The 18343-nt window shown below is 33.8% G+C and overlaps 3 protein-coding genes and 1 non-coding gene across 4 annotated transcripts; 2 read left to right on the forward strand and 2 right to left on the reverse strand.

Moving 5' to 3' along the window:
* LOC11419063 (probable serine/threonine-protein kinase WNK3) lies at window positions 1-4428 on the forward strand. Its single transcript, XM_003601111.4, has 9 exons — window positions 1-245; window positions 417-454; window positions 604-831; window positions 918-1141; window positions 1246-1403; window positions 2613-2796; window positions 2870-3007; window positions 3095-3820; window positions 4062-4428. The coding sequence occupies exons 1-8, from the start codon at window positions 165-167 to the stop codon at window positions 3817-3819; spliced, it is 1776 nt and encodes a 591-aa protein (XP_003601159.1). The 5' UTR covers window positions 1-164; the 3' UTR covers window position 3820; window positions 4062-4428.
* A 2657-nt stretch (window positions 4429-7085) lies between these two features.
* LOC11412641 (elongation factor Tu, chloroplastic) lies at window positions 7086-9257 on the forward strand. Its single transcript, XM_003601112.4, has 2 exons — window positions 7086-7839; window positions 8075-9257. Exons 1-2 carry the CDS (start codon window positions 7225-7227, stop codon window positions 8927-8929), a joined length of 1470 nt encoding a protein of 489 aa, XP_003601160.1. The 5' UTR covers window positions 7086-7224; the 3' UTR covers window positions 8930-9257.
* A 1503-nt stretch (window positions 9258-10760) lies between these two features.
* LOC120579719 (uncharacterized) lies at window positions 10761-14120 on the reverse strand. The gene is made up of 5 exons (XM_039832416.1): window positions 13278-14120; window positions 12493-12632; window positions 12148-12228; window positions 11830-12023; window positions 10761-11081 (listed from the first exon to the last, which is right to left on the reverse strand). The coding sequence occupies exons 1-5, from the start codon at window positions 13498-13500 to the stop codon at window positions 10976-10978; spliced, it is 744 nt and encodes a 247-aa protein (XP_039688350.1). The 5' UTR covers window positions 13501-14120; the 3' UTR covers window positions 10761-10975.
* A 2515-nt stretch (window positions 14121-16635) lies between these two features.
* Window positions 16636-18142, reverse strand: LOC11412642 (uncharacterized). The gene is made up of 2 exons (XR_005645194.1): window positions 17472-18142; window positions 16636-17396 (listed from the first exon to the last, which is right to left on the reverse strand). It is a non-coding gene; the product is annotated as an uncharacterized protein (transcript).
* Window positions 18143-18343: the final 201 nt, after the last annotated feature.

The raw sequence follows: 18343 nt of genomic DNA on the forward strand, positions 1-18343 counted from the left end.
TGACGTGAGTGTAGTTGCGTCTCGTGTCACCAACACTGTACCTTCCTTAGTTTGAAGCAAAAGAAGAAAGCGACGAGAAACGGAAGCGTTATTTCAGGTATAGCAACGTAAAATATTTGACCCAATCCATCACAACCACTTCCGTTCAGCTAGGGTTCTCACCAATGCCACCGGATTCCTCCGAGCAAGACGATGATCCCGATACCGAATTCGTCGAAATTGATCCCACCGCTCGTTATGGTCGGGTCAGTCTCTTCTCTTCCATTCCGATCCTCAATTTGTTAATGCATTCTCTTTTTCAATTTTCATTTCCTTTTTTTTTGTTATCTATTGTCAAATTGAAGAAATGTTTCTATTGATCTGATCCAAAACTAACCATATCTTGTGTTTCTGATTCTGTTTGCTCTATTTTACAGTACAAGGAAATTTTAGGGAAGGGGGCTTTCAAAAAAGTGTATCCTTTTTTTTTTTTTTTTTTTTTGTGAATTTTTCATTTTTTATGCTCAATTGATAAGTGTTAATATGAATAGATTTGTTTTTGGGATGAAATGAAACATTTTTGTGGATGATTTGTTATTCCTTGATAGTAATTTGGAAATGTAGATATAGAGCTTTTGATGAGTTAGAAGGAATTGAAGTGGCTTGGAATCAGGTTAAGGTGTCTGATTTATTGCGAAATTCTGAAGATTTGGAGCGTCTTTATTCTGAAGTTCATTTGCTCAAGACTTTGAAGCACAAGAATATTATTAAATTTTATAATTCATGGGTTGATACCAAAAATGAGAATATTAATTTCATTACTGAAATTTTCACATCCGGAACTTTGCGCCAGTGAGTGTCTTTTGGCTCGTTGTTATGTTCATGTATCTGTTTTATTTGTAAGCTTTTGAGTTCTAAGTTTAGCTTTCTTAATTTAGATACCGGAAGAAACATAAGCATGTTGATTTGAGAGCGTTGAAGAAATGGTCTAGGCAAATTTTGGAGGGCCTTTCATATCTTCATAGTCATAATCCACCGGTTATTCATCGAGACCTTAAGTGTGACAATATTTTTGTCAATGGGAATCAAGGGGAGGTGAAAATTGGTGATTTAGGATTGGCAGCTATTCTTCAACAGGCCACTTCAGCTCACAGTGTTATAGGTAACAGTTTTCTGTGAAATCATTACATATGTTATTGTTTTCTTACGTGTACTACTGTGAAAATATTGTTACTGAAAATATATGTAATTCGCTCACGATCCCAGGTACACCGGAGTTTATGGCCCCAGAACTTTACGAAGAGGAGTACAACGAGCTTGTTGACATATATGCTTTTGGCATGTGCTTGCTAGAGTTGGTAACTGTTGAGTACCCGTATGTTGAATGTACCAATGCTGCACAAATATACAAGAAAGTGATATCTGTAAGTGCATTGATTTCAAAATGTTGTGACATATTACTTGTGGTGTGATAGAGCACTTGTTTTAGAATTATTAACTCCAATCTCAATTGAAATGTATATAGCATTCAATATGAAAGTCATGTAAATTTCCAAAGACTGAGGTTTCCTGGAACCCTTTGGAATTTGGATAGTACATCAATTTAAGCATCAACTTGATAAAATCATTTCTGATGTACAACCGTATGTAAGATGTAACATTGTGACATTTACTTTATTTGAATCATTTTGAACTATTGCTTGTTACTGAAAGTCATTTGAATCAATTTAAGCATCAACTTGATAAAATCACTTTTGACCTATTGCTTGTTTTACGAGTCAGCTAGTCAGATATTGAGTTATCAATAACAGTATTGGAGACTTCACGAACCCGGGCAGATGTTAAATATTACAGGAATTTCTTCTAATTGGGTTGTTTTGTCAAGAAAAAATTGGTGAATTTGCAGGACAAACTTAAAATAACAAAATAAAAATCCTATAATGTCTGAATTGGAATTTTTTCTTCTTCTCTACTTGGTGCACATGAACTCTAATTAGGTTCTATCTTCTTTATAAGAATCATCTTAAGTCTCAGTGTTCCTTATGTATGAAATTGCTTGAGATATGATTAGTGTTTTTAAGGGGACTTGTGAAAAGGCTTGATTATGACCTTTTAGATTGTAAATCTTACTGAAAAGATGTCCTTATGGAAAATTTTAAATGCAAAACTTTGAAAAATATGTTTTGCTTTACTGTTTTACTGATATGCTGTGCTGTGATCAAATAACTGTTTAGAAATCCTTGTTCAATGGCCTTTCATGGTGTTTCTAGGTCTGTTATAGTTTTTCTAAACAAGGTTTTGTTTTTCATTTTACGTTTTAGGCAACAATTATCCAATATATTATTTTAACTTTTATTGCTTTTGTTTTGCCATTTTTTGTTCAAATATTTGTAAATAGGAAAGAAAGTGAAAAAAGAAGTCATTTAGGTAGTAGTAATGAATGAAAACAGAAACGAAAATGAAAACAATGTCTAGAACCAAATATATCCTCATTGTCTTCTATCATTGTGGTTATGTAGTTATTAGTGAAAATAGAAACGAAAATGAAAACAATTTCTAGAACTACATACACATAGGTCCCTATCGTCTTCTATCATTGTCATGATTATATAACTTTTTTCTTTTTCTGATAGGGAATAAAGCCAGCATCATTGGCAAAAGTAAATGATCCTGAAGTTAAAGCATTTATAGAGAAGTGTACTGCTCATGTATCGGAACGGTTGCCTGCAAAGGCTCTCTTGATGGATCCCTTCCTTCAGTCAGATTGGGATGGTGACAGCGTCGGTCGATCTTCGAGATCTAGAACCCAGCATTCAGGCAAATATACTTAACTTATAAAGCTCCAAATGATCGATCTACTTTTGTTTACCATCCAATGTATCAAATGCAGGAAATAACTTCGATAATCAATCCATTGGAAAAAGTGCCAACGATAATTCTGCTGAGACAGGTAGGGAATTCACAGTGGAAGGCCAGAGAAGAGATGTTAATACAATATTTTTAAAACTGAGAATTGCAGATTCCTCAGGTATTCTTAGTTTTTTTTTTTTTTTCTTTTCAAAGAAAGAGAGCATCTATTTGCTTTTTCATGGTTCTGATGTTCAGTTGCTTGCAGGCCATATTCGAAATATCCACTTCCCTTTCGATATTGAAGCAGACACTTCAATATCTGTTGCCAGTGAAATGGTTGAGGAGTTGGAGCTTACTGATCAAGATGTTTCGACTATTGCTATGACGATTGACTCCGAAATTCGATACCACATTCCTAATTGGAATCCCAGTGAAACTCTTGACAATAGTTCTTGTCAAGAGTCAGGTCATACCCTTGAAACTATGCCCGAGGCTTCTCCTATGGGAAATGAATCTCCTGGCAGTCTTGCTTTGGAAATATTACCTTCAGGTCGTAAATACTGGTCAGACTCACCCAAGGGGGTTGGTGGAAACTCTCCATGTCTGCACGCTGCTTCAAACTTGTCTTATGAAGGGGATGTGATTGCTGAGGAAGGCAGCCTCTTTGCAAATAGCGTGGGGAAGGAATGTGATGGGACTGCTGATTCCCCTTTCAACGAAAAAAGTATTACATCAGACTGTTCTGAAGCAACCGGTGGAATGTCCTCTCAAGAAGAAATATCTGCAAGTTTGAAAGATTCTGAAACAGAAGACATCAATAAAATAGCAACAAAGCTGGAAACTTTGTTGGTTATGCAACGAGATGAGTTAGACGAACTGAAGAGGAAGCACAAATTAGCTGTCTCGGATTTTTTGAATGAATTTTCTCCAGAAATTTCCTTACAGGTTCTAAATATGTGCAACCTGCAGATGCCTGATGGTGAAATGTAGGGTGAGCTTTCCCTTTCCTTATCTAAATACCCATTTTTTGGGGGTTGTGGTTATTAGGACACTTAGAAGTTGTGAAATTGTGAAGTTGAAATCTTTAATGTATGTTGCTTGGATCAAATTGTGTACTCTTCATATTTTGGGTTTGTGATTGCTTAAGAGACGGATTTGTTTTTATTAAAATGTTCTTCAAATGATGTTAGGAGGAAATGTAGCCAAGTCATAACTTTGGATCATCTTTGCAGGAAGATTTTGGCTGAGTGAAGGCTTAGTGTACTCTCGAGCTTGGATGCTGTTGGTGTATTTATGAATGAAGCGTGGAGTGAAATGATAGGTAATTGTAAAGACCAGATCATATCAATTTCATTTCCGAAAAAATCTGTACATAGTTTGGTACAAGTTATTAAACTATAGGAAGTGTATACTTGTACATATTAAGTTTACATGGAGCTCTTCCCAGCTAGGAGTTCACAGTTGGTGGAGTTGAGGGCTTTGAGATCAACTATTTGACCCGGTTCTCTTTGCGGATTATTTTAATTTATTATCATGTCAAAGTATTCTCATAATTTTGGCATCATAGACTTAATTTGGTGGAAGTTTGTACTTTGTGAACATAATTTTCAATTATTTTAATTTTATAAAATTAATTATATATTTTTTTTTTGAACAAGTAAAATTAGTTGTAGTTAAAACGTAGTTTGAGCGAAATATTTAAAATGTGCATATTAAGATCAAGTTTATAGACTATTATTATTTTTTGAAATTAGTAATTAAAGATTTGGGACTCTTTGTTTTTGATAACCATGTTATTATAGGACTATATAACACACGATTGTTTTGAATAAAAATATAAATTATAGGATTATACTAAATAAAAGGATCAAAGTTTGTTCCTTGTTGATGAGTTTATGTGAAGGGTGTGGCCATTTAATGAGTTTCTTGTAAGAAAAAAGGGGGTGGAACATTCATTCAGTTCGTGTGTGTGTGTGGTGATTGTGGCTTCAGAATTACCTTCGCAAAATAACATGTACCTCGTTAAGCCCTGGATATGCGGGAATTGTGTTCCAATTCGATTCATCATTGAATTCTTAATTAATTCGGTCTAGATAATAAGTAAGGTCTTCATTTATTTGAAGCTAAGTAAGGTCTAGATGTAACATTTTGATTTTTTTGGTCAAGAGATGTAACATTATTTGAAGCTAAGTAACTAGAGCAAGAATTGAGTTCTTTTTGTGGTGGATTTGACTTCCAACAAGTCTCCTTACTGTGGAGACATTAGTTGAATACATGTCACAATCAAGTCTCCGTGGAGCTTCTCTAATCTTAAAATGTTTATTTAAGGGAACACCCCAAATAATTTGAGCAAAAAGGAGTAAAATATGTGGTTGTCAAAACAAAGTAAAGAAGAGTAAATTTTAATTTGGATTGTCATTGGGTCGTTTGGAATGAGAAGAACTCGAGAATTTTCAACAACAACGTGTCTTTTAAGGATTAATTTTTCGATAATATTAAACTTCATTCTTGGTGGTGGTTAAAGACACCTAAATCGAGCTTCATTTTTTATTTTTATTATTGGTGGTCTATGCCGTCTCTTTGTATATGTTACACCATTTTATAATTGTGGTTTCAGTCTTTACCGTGTTTGTTATTTTTACGTTATACACAGTTTTTCCGTTAGGCACTTCTTATGCTTAATTGGTTTGGTTTTTAATATATTTTGCATTTAACATTAAAAAAAATGGGATTGTCATTGGATTTTCCCATTAAAACAAAAACAGATTTTAAAAAAAACGCTAGAAAATTCATTATTTATTAACATCAGCTTACAAAAAAGGGTATTTTAAAATGGAGCCAATAATACATTGTATTGTCATGTATGCTGGTTTATAATCATGTTTTAAAAATAACAATTAAATCCTCCATTCTTATTAGACGTCGATGTAAAACTACTTTTACACGTAGTGCACATGTTTTTTTTTTTTTCTCTCTTTAAAATTAATTGTATAACATATGAAGATGATGATTTTTCATTGAATTGAATGTAAGTGTAAAATTTTCTTACGTTGACGACATATGTACTTAAACCAAAAGAGAAATGATATTTGAATAACCACTTTTTGACAACTTTTGTGATAACTTTCTCTCTCATACTCATATTATCTTTTTACTTTCTCTCTCTATTGCTTTAATTTTTGTGCCAATACCTAAATTTCTTTGTATAATTTAGTTGTCTAAAAGATTGTCACAAGAAATAATTGTTCAAATATCATTGCTCAAACCAAAAATAGGTAAAAAACAAAGTTTGGAAATAGCTCCTAAATTTTTTTTAAAAATACAGATGCTTATTTTAAATTTAACCGAATTATATCCCCACAATAATATCTTTTGTATACATAAGCTACGTAACAATATGCGACAGAAATAATTGTTGTTTTCAAAGATGTAACTTGACGGTATGAGTTTAAACATTAAGTGTATGTATGGTTTTATGTTGACAAAAATTGTTTTTGAGTGAATTAGATTATGTAAAATTGATTTTGCTTAAAAATGAGTTGAAGTAAAGTAGTTTATGTTTGGACACATTTATTTAAAATTGATTTGAATAATAAGTTTGAGTGTTCCTTAAAAAAAAGTTTTAGCGTTAAAATTAAAAGCTTGAAGTAAAATCAATTCTTAAGGAAAAACAGTACTATTGAAAAACAACCAAACATAACCTAGTCAATTCTAAACTTCTAGAATCAATTTTAACTTATCTAAAAGTAAAATGGATCATTTACTATAATGATGCTCAATATAATATCAAAACCAACGAGTTACGACTCATGCAAACAAATTAACTTAAGAAATGTATTAGGAAAACACATAATATCATTACAATCAAATCTCCTTAAAAAAAACATTATAATCAAATAACAAAATTAATTTTGTATCTTTACACGATATAGACAAAATTCAAATAAATTAATTTTAAAATTAATAAATACTTTAAAAGTATAAAGCCTAGAAAGATCTTATAACAATGATAAATACAGTCAGATAATAAATACTTTAGGGATATTGCATAACGTTTAAAATGTGTAAGCTTTAACCACTAACCCACATTATGTTACTTAAAAAAAAAAACACAAAACCTAAAAAAAAAAAAAAAAAAAAACAGCAATAATAAACAAAAAAGAATGAATTAATTATGATTATGAATAAGCATACTACTACTACTACTACTGGGTGCACCGCGGCGCGTCACTCCAAAAGTGAGAGGATAACAATTTTCATTTCGATAAGAAGAGGTTCTCATTTCTTCTTCATCCACACAATACAAATTCCTCCCTCATCTCTACTTCTATTCATTCCAAAACCAAAAGAGAGGATAACAAAACAAATCCTCTTCTCTTCACTCTCAATTCAACTATGGCAATTTCAATTTCTTCTTCTTCTTCCACCAAACTCAAACTCTCATCACCCTACCCACCACACACTCACACCTTCACCACTTCCTCTTCCGCTTCCATTTCCAACCCCTCCACCACTCATCGTCCCAAACTAACCCTAACTCACCTCTCCTCCTCCTTCCTCAACCCCTCCACAATCCTCCACCTCACCCCTTCCTCCAAACCCACCCCCACTCGCTCCTCCCCTTTCACCGTCCGTGCCGCCCGTGGCAAATTCGAGCGCAAAAAGCCTCATCTCAACATTGGAACCATCGGCCATGTCGACCATGGCAAAACCACTTTAACCGCTGCTCTTACTATGGCTCTCGCTTCTCTAGGTAACAGCGCCCCTAAAAAATACGATGAAATTGACGCTGCTCCTGAAGAACGTGCTCGTGGTATTACAATTAATACTGCTACTGTTGAATATGAGACTGAAACTCGTCATTATGCTCATGTTGATTGTCCCGGTCACGCTGATTATGTCAAGAATATGATTACCGGTGCTGCTCAGATGGACGGCGCTATTCTTGTTGTCTCCGGTGCCGATGGTCCTATGCCTCAAACCAAAGAACACATCCTTCTCGCCAAGCAGGTAATTATCTTATCTCAATCTACTTATTTATTATATTATTATTAGACTATTAATACTAACAATTTTAGTTAGGATTATAACTAGTGAAGATTTAATGCAATGTTACACTATTGTTTAATTTCTGGAAGATTTATTGATAGATGTCTAGTTTGTATATAAATTTTGATGATTATTGTTTTTCAATGGTTGGTTTTAACTGTTGAAATGTATGTTTTTTGATTGCTTGGTATCTTAGGTTGGTGTTCCGAGTGTGGTTGTTTTCTTGAACAAGCAGGACCAAGTGGATGATGAGGAGCTTCTTGAACTTGTTGAGCTTGAAGTTCGGGAGCTTCTATCGTCTTACGAGTTTCCTGGAGATGACATTCCGATTGTTTCTGGTTCAGCGCTATTGGCGTTGGAAGCGTTAGTGGCGAACCCTACTATTAAACGTGGTGATAATGAGTGGGTGGATAAGATTTATAAACTTATGGATGAAGTTGACAACTATATACCAATCCCTCAAAGACAAACGGAACTCCCCTTTTTGCTAGCTATTGAGGATGTGTTTTCAATCACTGGTCGTGGAACAGTTGCCACCGGAAGAATTGAAAGGGGGCTTGTTAAGGTTGGTGATGTAGTTGACCTTGTTGGTTTGAGGGAAACGAGGAGCACTACAGTGACGGGAGTGGAAATGTTTCAGAAGATTTTGGACGATGCTATGGCTGGTGATAATGTGGGTTTGTTGCTGAGAGGTGTTCAGAAGATTGATATTCAAAGAGGGATGGTTTTGGCTAAGCCTGGAACTATTACTCCTCACTCTAAGTTTGAATGTATTGTGTATGTTTTGAAGAAGGAAGAAGGTGGAAGACATTCACCTTTCTTTGCTGGTTATAGGCCTCAGTTTTACATGAGAACTACAGATGTTACCGGAAAAGTTACATCTATCATGAATGACAAGGATGAGGAGTCGAAGATGGTGATGCCCGGTGATCGTGTTAAGATGGTGGTTGAACTCATTGTCCCTGTGGCTATTGAACAAGGAATGAGGTTTGCTATTAGAGAAGGAGGGAAGACCGTTGGAGCTGGTGTTATCGGAGCTATCATTGAGTGAATGAAGATTACTATCCAGTTGCTGCATCATCACTCTTCAAATGGAGTTTCTTTTTATTTATTTATTTTTGATGCAATCAATTAATTGACTTTTGCCCTTCATACAACTTGTCTGCGGTAATTTTATAGGGTTAAATTTAACTTTCGGATTGTCTTTAGTCGAATTGGATACTATTTTTCCATCGGGATGTTTTGTAAGTTGTTGTTGTTACCTGCTTATACTTGTTTGTTCTCTTATTGTTGAGTTCCTTAAATTGCATCAATGATGAGATTGTGTTGAGGGATCAACTGTTACAGTTTTACCCTTCATTAGATATAGTTGAATGTCACTCTAATTTGTGGTCACTTGCTTGTGCCTGTGTATTCTTGCAATCATGAGATGGATTACTTTTGGCCTCTTTTGGTCCTGGTCTTTCAGATATGCTTTGTCTCTTCCATCTCTTTTTGACAAATGAAGTTTTCTATCTTGGTTAACAAAATGGAGAAAGAGAGAGAGCAGTAAAGAAACCAAGAGAAGCGGTTAATATAATGAAAATCAAGTTTGATTAGTTTTTTTTTAATAGTGGATGTGGAGGATCTAAGTTGCTAGATTTCAGCAGTTTTGATCATGGTTTTATTATAGCTGCTCATAAAAGAGTGTTTACTTTCTTCTTTGAAAAGGGAAAGTGCGTTTACTTAATACGGCTATTAAGGTGGTACCTTTTTTTTTTGGCTTTCGCACCGGTTTCTGACCCTAATCCGGCTCGTGCGTGGAGGCATGCACACTGGCCAAACGTTGTTCTCCGTGATCCACATTTCATACACATGCACCAAGAATTGTTAATTTAATGAAGACTTCTGTCAAATATTTTTTAATGAAGATGCAACACAAGATATAGTTTTACACCGTCATCTAATGTAAACAGTAAACATAATCACTTTTTAAAATAACAACCTAATACTCATGTATTATTGGACATAAGTGTAAAACTATTTTACACTATCTTCCCTTTTCTTGATCATTATTTGAGTGTTTTGTGTTTTCGAAGTAAAACTAGTCTTGTTCCTAAAATGGATTCAAATCACTTAGTGCCCGGTCTATGTAGATGAAGTGAAAAACACCACTTAAAACTTACACACAACTATGAGGTTCTATGTTCGTATTCGGGTGAAAGTGTATGGTCTAACAATATCGGCATTGTCACCTTATGACAATCAAAATTAGTTTTGTTTCTAAAATGATTGAAATCCTTTTTAATCAAAATTAGTTTTCGACACCATAAAATAAAAAACGATGGTTTGTTTGAGGTTATAGTAATGTATTAGTACTAATTTTCGTATCTTGCAATAAATGAAAACATCAGGTTTGCCAATTCAATTTTTAGCCCCACTTTTATTTCATGGCTGAATAAGTTGTGGACAGAGTAGTAACAAAAAGTGTGCCATTTTGATAATGTTTCTTGCCAAAGAAAGTGAACCAACAAAGTTGAAATATTTTTGGTTATTTTCCCGTTTCTATATAACAAAACCACCGTTTCTTATAAAATCATGCTAATAGAGACGGAATAAACTGTTAACTTGTCCATGACCTTGTAATCTCTTAATGAGCATTGTTGCATTTCAACCCTGTTACAACATTTAGAAAAAATCAAAACCAAACATGGCAAGCTACGTTCGACCTAGAAGACCTCAAGTTGTGTTTTCGATCCTTGTTAAGATAGCTGGTTTGGCTCCAGTCAAATCATCAAATAGGTTGGTTATCGAATCATGACTACGAAGTCTCTCTGATTCGATTTCCAATTCAAATTTTGAAATATTCCCATGAAAATATGTATATCACAACATGGTGATAAGATAATAAAGAAATGTCACTAAATTATTCAGTAACCACATTGCCACAAAGCCAACCATCCAATTTTCTAGCTATCCAATATGCTAAAGATATGTTGTTATCCTATATTAATAATTCATGCACCATAATAAAACTCGATGCTTGATGTTACAAGCATCAAGGCTATCTGAAGATATAACTAAGTTGTTCCTCGCTACGACTATATATCAAATTTCATTAATCTAAGAATAATGCTGAAATGAGAAGCTCCTGTGCAAATGCAGCCCTGTCACTTCTCTCTTGAACATGTTCATCGCTGGTATCAGGTGCATCTTTCTCAAAGCTGCAAATAGAAAACCATCAGTAAAATTTTGACAAAAACTAAGGCATACCTTAATAATGTGTATAAAGAACTTAAACTACAATCAACAAATATTTAATACATAAATGTTTGGAATGTACTACATACATGGTACCACTTCAAAATATATTCAGAGACGAAAAATATAGATTTACTTCTCGAGAGAATGTGATTGTGAACCATATATCAAAGGAAGATATTGAACAAAGTCAAGTAATTCTGGCGATAAAAGGGGGTGTCACACAACTCTACAAAACTCAAGGTTTGCAATAACAGTTTTCATATTTAGAAAGACAATAATGATAAGTTACTGAGTAAACCTCTCGCTACATTATCCTTTAAACTGTCAATATAGTAAGTATAATAATTGTAGGTTACTGCAAAGCTAGATTTAGAGAAACCATCTGAATTGCATCTCAAGTCAATAAATACAAGCTATTTAAGTGGGTGTAGTACATTTATGTATCGGCATACATTATGAGGCTCCTTTAATCAAATTTAAGATATAATTTCGGAAGAACTAATTAGAGAGAACATCAGAATGATATTATATTATCATCTACTCACACCTCCTGTATCTTCGAAAAAAACCTTACAACAGAAAGAATATTAGAGAAATAAAAATGCGAAGAGCGGGAATATATAATCGTCTTCTCTGTTAAATTCAGATAGAAATTTTCTATCGTGAGTATAGTTGATATTTATAACATATCCAAGAACAACATCATACCTTTTTCCGTTGGAAATGCCTTTTTCAACAGGAACGTCTGAAGCATTACTGATGGTATCTTCATCTGAGAAAAAATCATCAAAGCTTGGAACATATGCATTGTCCTGAGATGGAACATCTGCATTAGTGATGGTATCTCTCTTGTCATGCAATTCCCAATCAACATTGGAGTTTTCCCACGGCTTCCAAATGCCCTATGTAGAAAGCATACATTGTAATATCACCATAATGAATTGATTTAGATAAGAATTAAATACTATGCGAAAATGAGCTATGTTACAATTAAAGCACATACATCACAAGATAAGCAACAGATACCTTTGGCACGGCTGGGAAGCTTGAACTCTGCATATTTCTGATTGCCTCCTCCCCTAAATTTTCATGGCACACAGGACAAATCTGATATATGAACAGTGAAGCAGTCATTCAGATATCAAATTTCAATGTCTTATTTCATTTTATTCCTTAGTTTTTTATTAAAATGGTTGCTTCATGCTCATCTTTTTATTAAGATCAGGACAAGTGCACTACATCAAGCTGATACAGAAATTTTATGTTCAATTTCATTAGCAGGTAAGCAAGGACATCATTTTATAAAAACGAAAAAAATACTTTATCAACAAGTTTTTCTGAACATAAATTATAAAATGCAGGATATCATACCATAGTATATGAGACGTATGTCTGATCTTCTGAACAGTCAAGCAGTGCGGAAACTTCGATGTCAAAATTGCATTTAGGACATTTTTTAGCTGATGGAGAATAACCATCAAGATCAATGGGATTGAAGATTGTATCACCTTCTGTTAGGTTCAAAATGGAACATCATAAGCAAGTTTTTTCTATCAAAATAACTCCATTTTGCATGACATACACTGATACAGATGCACAAGCTCGCAAACTACCAACAAGCAACAAAAATTAATGGTGCTAAAGCTGAGAAATAAGTTGTTTTTGCAATTAGGGGAAAATATGTGTGAATGAAATCATAAAAAAAAATTCTCTTAATTAGGGGAAAATTTGTTTTTGCAGCTCTTTTTTTAAAAAGGATTACGTTTAGAGGTGTAATCGATGATAATCCCCATCAGTTTAGAAAATTTCACAACAATGACAAGATTCAAATTTTCACCTCCCTTTTCCTCCTTTCTCTACCATCCAAATTTACAACAAATCTTCATGGCATATGAAATCAACACTCAGCAAGACAATGAAATTCATCACCTAAACTAAAGACTTGACATATGATGTATCAATCAATTCTATTCAGCAAAATATCCAATGTTCGGTTAAGAGATAGCACAATAACATTCATAGATCAAACATAACCTATTAATTCTGTAAGGTACCAACATATTTATTTTTTCCTACTTATGTTATGCTACTGTTAAGCAAAAGAACTCATTTTTTCACACACACAGATTACTAAAATCAAATTAAAGAAAAACAACCTTTTTCTTCCTCCGAAGTACTCTTATCATCAACCTGATTCCCAATAAAGTTGTCTTCTTGGCCAGGACGAGTTCTGATCATTGGTATGGACTTTAAGCGTTCAATGATCTCAGAAGGATCAAACTCCATTGAAGCCAGATTGTTGAAAGGAGGAAAACTTAGAGGCAATTCTGTAGGAGTTGATGAAGAAGAGCTCACAATGTTTTTGTTTTCAACCGTCATTGTCACTCACCACTCAATTACTCAACTGAAAAACTTTTTCGATGGTTTACGAGGTACTACTTATTTATATACAACAATGAATTGTGATAAGCACAAATGGAAAACAATTATTGTAATAAATTATAATTTTATATAAACTGAGGATTGTGAATAAAATAAGCTAAGAAATTGTGATGCCAAGAAGGTCTTTGTGAAATAGTACTAACTTCAATGGAAACGGTTGGTTGTACAAATGAATGACACTTGAAACACATTCATTGGTCAAATAATATTTTGAAAATTGATTGAGTTGAGACAAATGATAATAAAGAATTTTGGCATCATTGGGCTAAAGCAGAAACTGAAAAAGTAGAGGGAGAAGAAAAAGCATTTGAGAAAACATAGAGAAAGTAATAAGGAGAGAGAAGCAAATGTAGCATAGTGGAAGCACTGAAGTGCATGTCTATAGTCTGTTAAGTGATTGAATTCTTCTTCTGAAGAAGAGAGGAGTTCATCACCATGCACCACTTCTTCTTCTCAACTGGAAAAAAAATCATAGGCATTGTCTCTAAAGAGAAAATGAGAGAGTTGACTGTAGATGAAGTTTTGCATAATCACAAACGCTTAATTGCATGATTTGAACAAACACAAAAATACATTTTTTAAAAAAAAAATTATTTTTAGAATATATATTATTTTATTCTTTTTTCTTTCTAACTTTTCTCAAGTTAGTGAATGTGTCCAAATACTTTTGACCAACAATATATTTTTTTTGCTAGTATAATATGTAAAGTGAATATATTTTTAGAATAGTACTATGAGTTTTTGCTATTATCAAATAATCGAGTTTTTAAAATAATTAAAACCATTGCCATATTTTTTGAAGTCATAATTAAAAGGTAAAGATGAAAGAAAAAAAATGAGAGAGAGAGAGAGAGAAATATAATAGACATGCACGTCTACAACAATAATAAAATAATAATAGTTTGTATTAATCAATTCTTTAAAAAATAATTTTGAATAATTTTACCTTTTTAAGTAATAAATAATCTAATCAAAAGATATTTTTTTGACTAAAAAAACGTTAATTTAATAAACTATTTTTACTGAATAAATTAATATCCTTTTTTCAATGGCAAATTTGGAAAAATAATACCCTACCTTCCTCTCAAGTCTCGACCTGTTTCATTATAGGAGCGACAACAGAAGCCAAACTCGAGGGTGTGCGGTAGGCGCGACAATAGAAGCCTCCATTTTGTAAGAGGCACCAATTTCTTTTCTTAATAGGCATCGTTAATATTGCATCTAATGAGAGAAATTTTTCAAATTGGGAATTGTTTAAATCTTATTTTCACAAACGCACGAAATCGTTGCAAGTAATAAATTAAATCGGTAATATCAAGCGTCAAACTTGAAGCTTGCTTTTACTGTCAAATTGTATTTGTCACTTAATTGAACAAAAAGGTTCCGGTTTAGTTGCAAAAACAATTTTAACAATTAAACTTGGTTGAAAATTAATGAGTGAAAATGTTACGAATGAGTTTCACTAGACTCTCTTATGTCGATGGATATTTTCAGAATATAAGTTTTTTATTTATAATTTTTAATAATAGATAATTAAAGATAATAAAGATTAAAAATGTGTATTTACATGTGTGAAACAATCAACAAGATCCAATAATACCATCTTTAGTAGAAGGTGGATGAATTTGTCCTATAAAGTCAAAAGGTCATGACTTCACAATGGCATGTAACTCCATCGGCTGAAACATTTTGAATGTGTCCGTGTCTTTGACACTCTTCTTCGCTTGATTTGGCAAAAAGAATACAAGCCTTCGCGTAAAACATGGAAGGGAGAAGATGGAAAAAAATGTGTGTGGTGCATCATATAATTAACTTATCCATTTTAGAGTAATTGACCACTTGAAACATAAAATTTAGAGTAATTGACCAGTTGAAACATAAAATAGTTTGATCATTATTCTAGTGTTCTTATGTTTTTTATTTTATAGTAAAACAGCTAGTTTTATTTAATTTCCAAAAAGGATTCAAATAATTTCCAATCAATTTTCTTTTAACCCTCAGGTTCTTAAGAGAAAGAACTCTAATAATCCGGAGTTCATCATGGTGAAGATCATTGACTAATTGAATCCAATTGCTTGGTTACATCTGATCAAAATTTTGTTTCTAAAATGATTGAAAGCCCTCTTAATAAAGAATGACAGTTTGTTTGGCGTTTTTTTGTTTTGTTTTGGGTCAAAGCAATGAAAATAAAATGCAAACCAGGATTAAAGCATGAACCTGTTTACAAAAGAGAGAAAGGAAGCCAAAGGCTATCCTATAACAACAAAAAGTGTAGCCTGCTATGAAAGCATAGAGCTGCACATGCCCCTAAAGAAATCTAATTAGATATAGCATCTGTTATGCAAAATAGATGAGTATCAAAATTTCCTAATCCTCTAATCACCATATTTGGGATTGCTTTTGATAACATCATGTTTGGATCTTGTATTCACAGTATGAGAGTCAGTCTCAGTAAGATCTGTAGAGATTTTGTGTTTTGATTTGGTGCCAGAAAGTGCTTTGGGACTCTTGGGCTTTCTAGGTCTCCCTCTCTTGCCCTTTTTAACAGTTTTTGTAGTTTGTGATAAGTATTTGTTCACTTAAGGAGAAAGAGTAAAAAAGACTGCTGCTGCTCAGTTTGTTTGGCGTTGAAGTGTCACATTATGATAATATTTCTAACCAAAGAAAGTGAAACAACCAAATTGAATTTTCATGCCAGCTAGTTTTTGGTTATTTTCCAATTTCTATAATGGTTTCTTTCTTGTCAAAATCAAAATCATAGTTTCTTATAAAATTGATTATTCTTAATACTAGTTGACGGAATTAATTCCTGTTACCTTGTAATAACTCAATGAGCATTGTTCCTCACCATTTCCATCTCAACCTGTTGCAACACTGGAAAATTGAAAAGTCGGTGTATGTACTTGCATACACTGTGTGAATCCCTTGATCAAATTTAAGATATAATTTTGGAAGAACAAGTTAGGGAGAATAAAAGAATGATATCATATAATCATCTACACAAACCTCCTGTATCTTTCAAAGTAACCTTAAAATGGAAAGAATATTAGAGAAATAAAAAACCGAAGAGCGGGAACATAAACGTCGTGTTTCTTATATGTAATGTCATAATAAATAGAATTTAGACACTATTGATAATCTCCCACTGAATAAAACTCAGTGATATCATGTAGATCCACAAATAGTTGAGAAATGTAATATAAAGTACAATAATCTGGAAATCTATGGTAACACCATTAGGTATATGATTTTCCATACCACAAGAAACAATATTTTTATTAAATGTAGAGAACAATGAATGAGTAACAACGATATTAAATTCAGATAGGCATTTTCCCTCATGAGCATAGTTGATATTTATAACATATCCAAGAACAGGATCATACTTTTCTCCAATGGAAATGCCTTTTGCAACGGTATCGTCTGAGGCATTTTACCTGGCATACAAAGTAGCTCTTAAAATAAAAGAGCAGTACAGTTAAATAAATATGTCTTACACTGATACATACAGATGCACAAACTCACAAATTACCAAGAAAAAAATGGTGCAAAAGCCCTCTTCCTTTCTCTAAATTTGGGGAAAATTTGTTTTACAATTTTTTGCTTAAAAGGGTAAGGTTTAGAGGCTTTAATGATATTCCCCATCAGTTTGTAGGGTGACTCTAAAGTCCTTAAAATAAAAGGAAGCGGGCTTGTAGTATAAGCCACTTATAGCCATCATAATAGGGAAGTCTCTTTCCCAAGTATGAATCATGATACAACTTACTACTCACAAACTGCTCCATACTTGCACAATTCACACCTCTAGAAGTCGCTTCTGGAGTAACGGTTACCTACGCGACCAAGAGCAGTAAGTATAATTAAAAGGATAAAGAGTAATTATACAAATCATTCAAAGTGGAACTTACATCATACTGATGAAGGTCCTTCCTTTTAAGGTAACTCGGGAAAAAAATGGTTTGCCATAACAACACATATCTTGCCATAGCTCCCCTTTCCGGAGCGAAAGGGAAACGTCGGCGATGATTTACTTTGTGGAGGAGGGGAATGAGTCTCCAGAATGAAATGTCATTTGTCCCAGATCCTGTTCAACTTCAGACACCTCTTGTGGCTGGGAAATGAACTTGCCTCAGATTGGGGAGCAGGTGGAGGAGACACCAAATCTTGATAGGGTGCTGATTGAGTTGAGGTAGCTTGGTACAGCTCTGGTGTTGGTTACCTCTCTGGGCCGCCGTATGAAGAAACTACATCATGGCCACCGCTAACATCTGTACCACCACCGTATCCACCTCGGCCACTACCATATCCACAGTCTCCTTGCTGAGAAGGCCCTCCTCAACCCCAACAACAGTATGGTAGACCACTTGAATATCTAATGATGGGGGTTGAGGAGGGCTTCCCCTTCCTCTTTCTTGATACCCAGTAGGCCTTCCATACTGTTGTTGGGGTTGAGGAGGGTCATCTCAGCAAGGAGACCGTGGATTTGGTGGTGGCCGAGATGGATAAAGTGGTGGTGCAGGTGCTGGAGGTGGCCATGATGTATTTCCTTTGTATGGAGGCCCAGAGAGGTAACCAACCCCAGAGCTGTACCAAGCTACCTCAACTCAATCAGCACCCTATCAACTCAACGTAGCCAAGGTAAACAGATTAAACAACAAATATAAAGTGAAATTATAAAAATCCAACATTAGAAAAGGGAAATCAATGATACACTATGAGTTTCTCAACTTTGTTCTTTTTCTTCATACGAGCATACAACCCTTACAACATATAGATGAAA

This window comes from Medicago truncatula, chromosome 3 (assembly GCF_003473485.1).
Source record: "Medicago truncatula cultivar Jemalong A17 chromosome 3, MtrunA17r5.0-ANR, whole genome shotgun sequence".
Classification (NCBI taxonomy): domain Eukaryota; kingdom Viridiplantae; phylum Streptophyta; class Magnoliopsida; order Fabales; family Fabaceae; genus Medicago; species Medicago truncatula.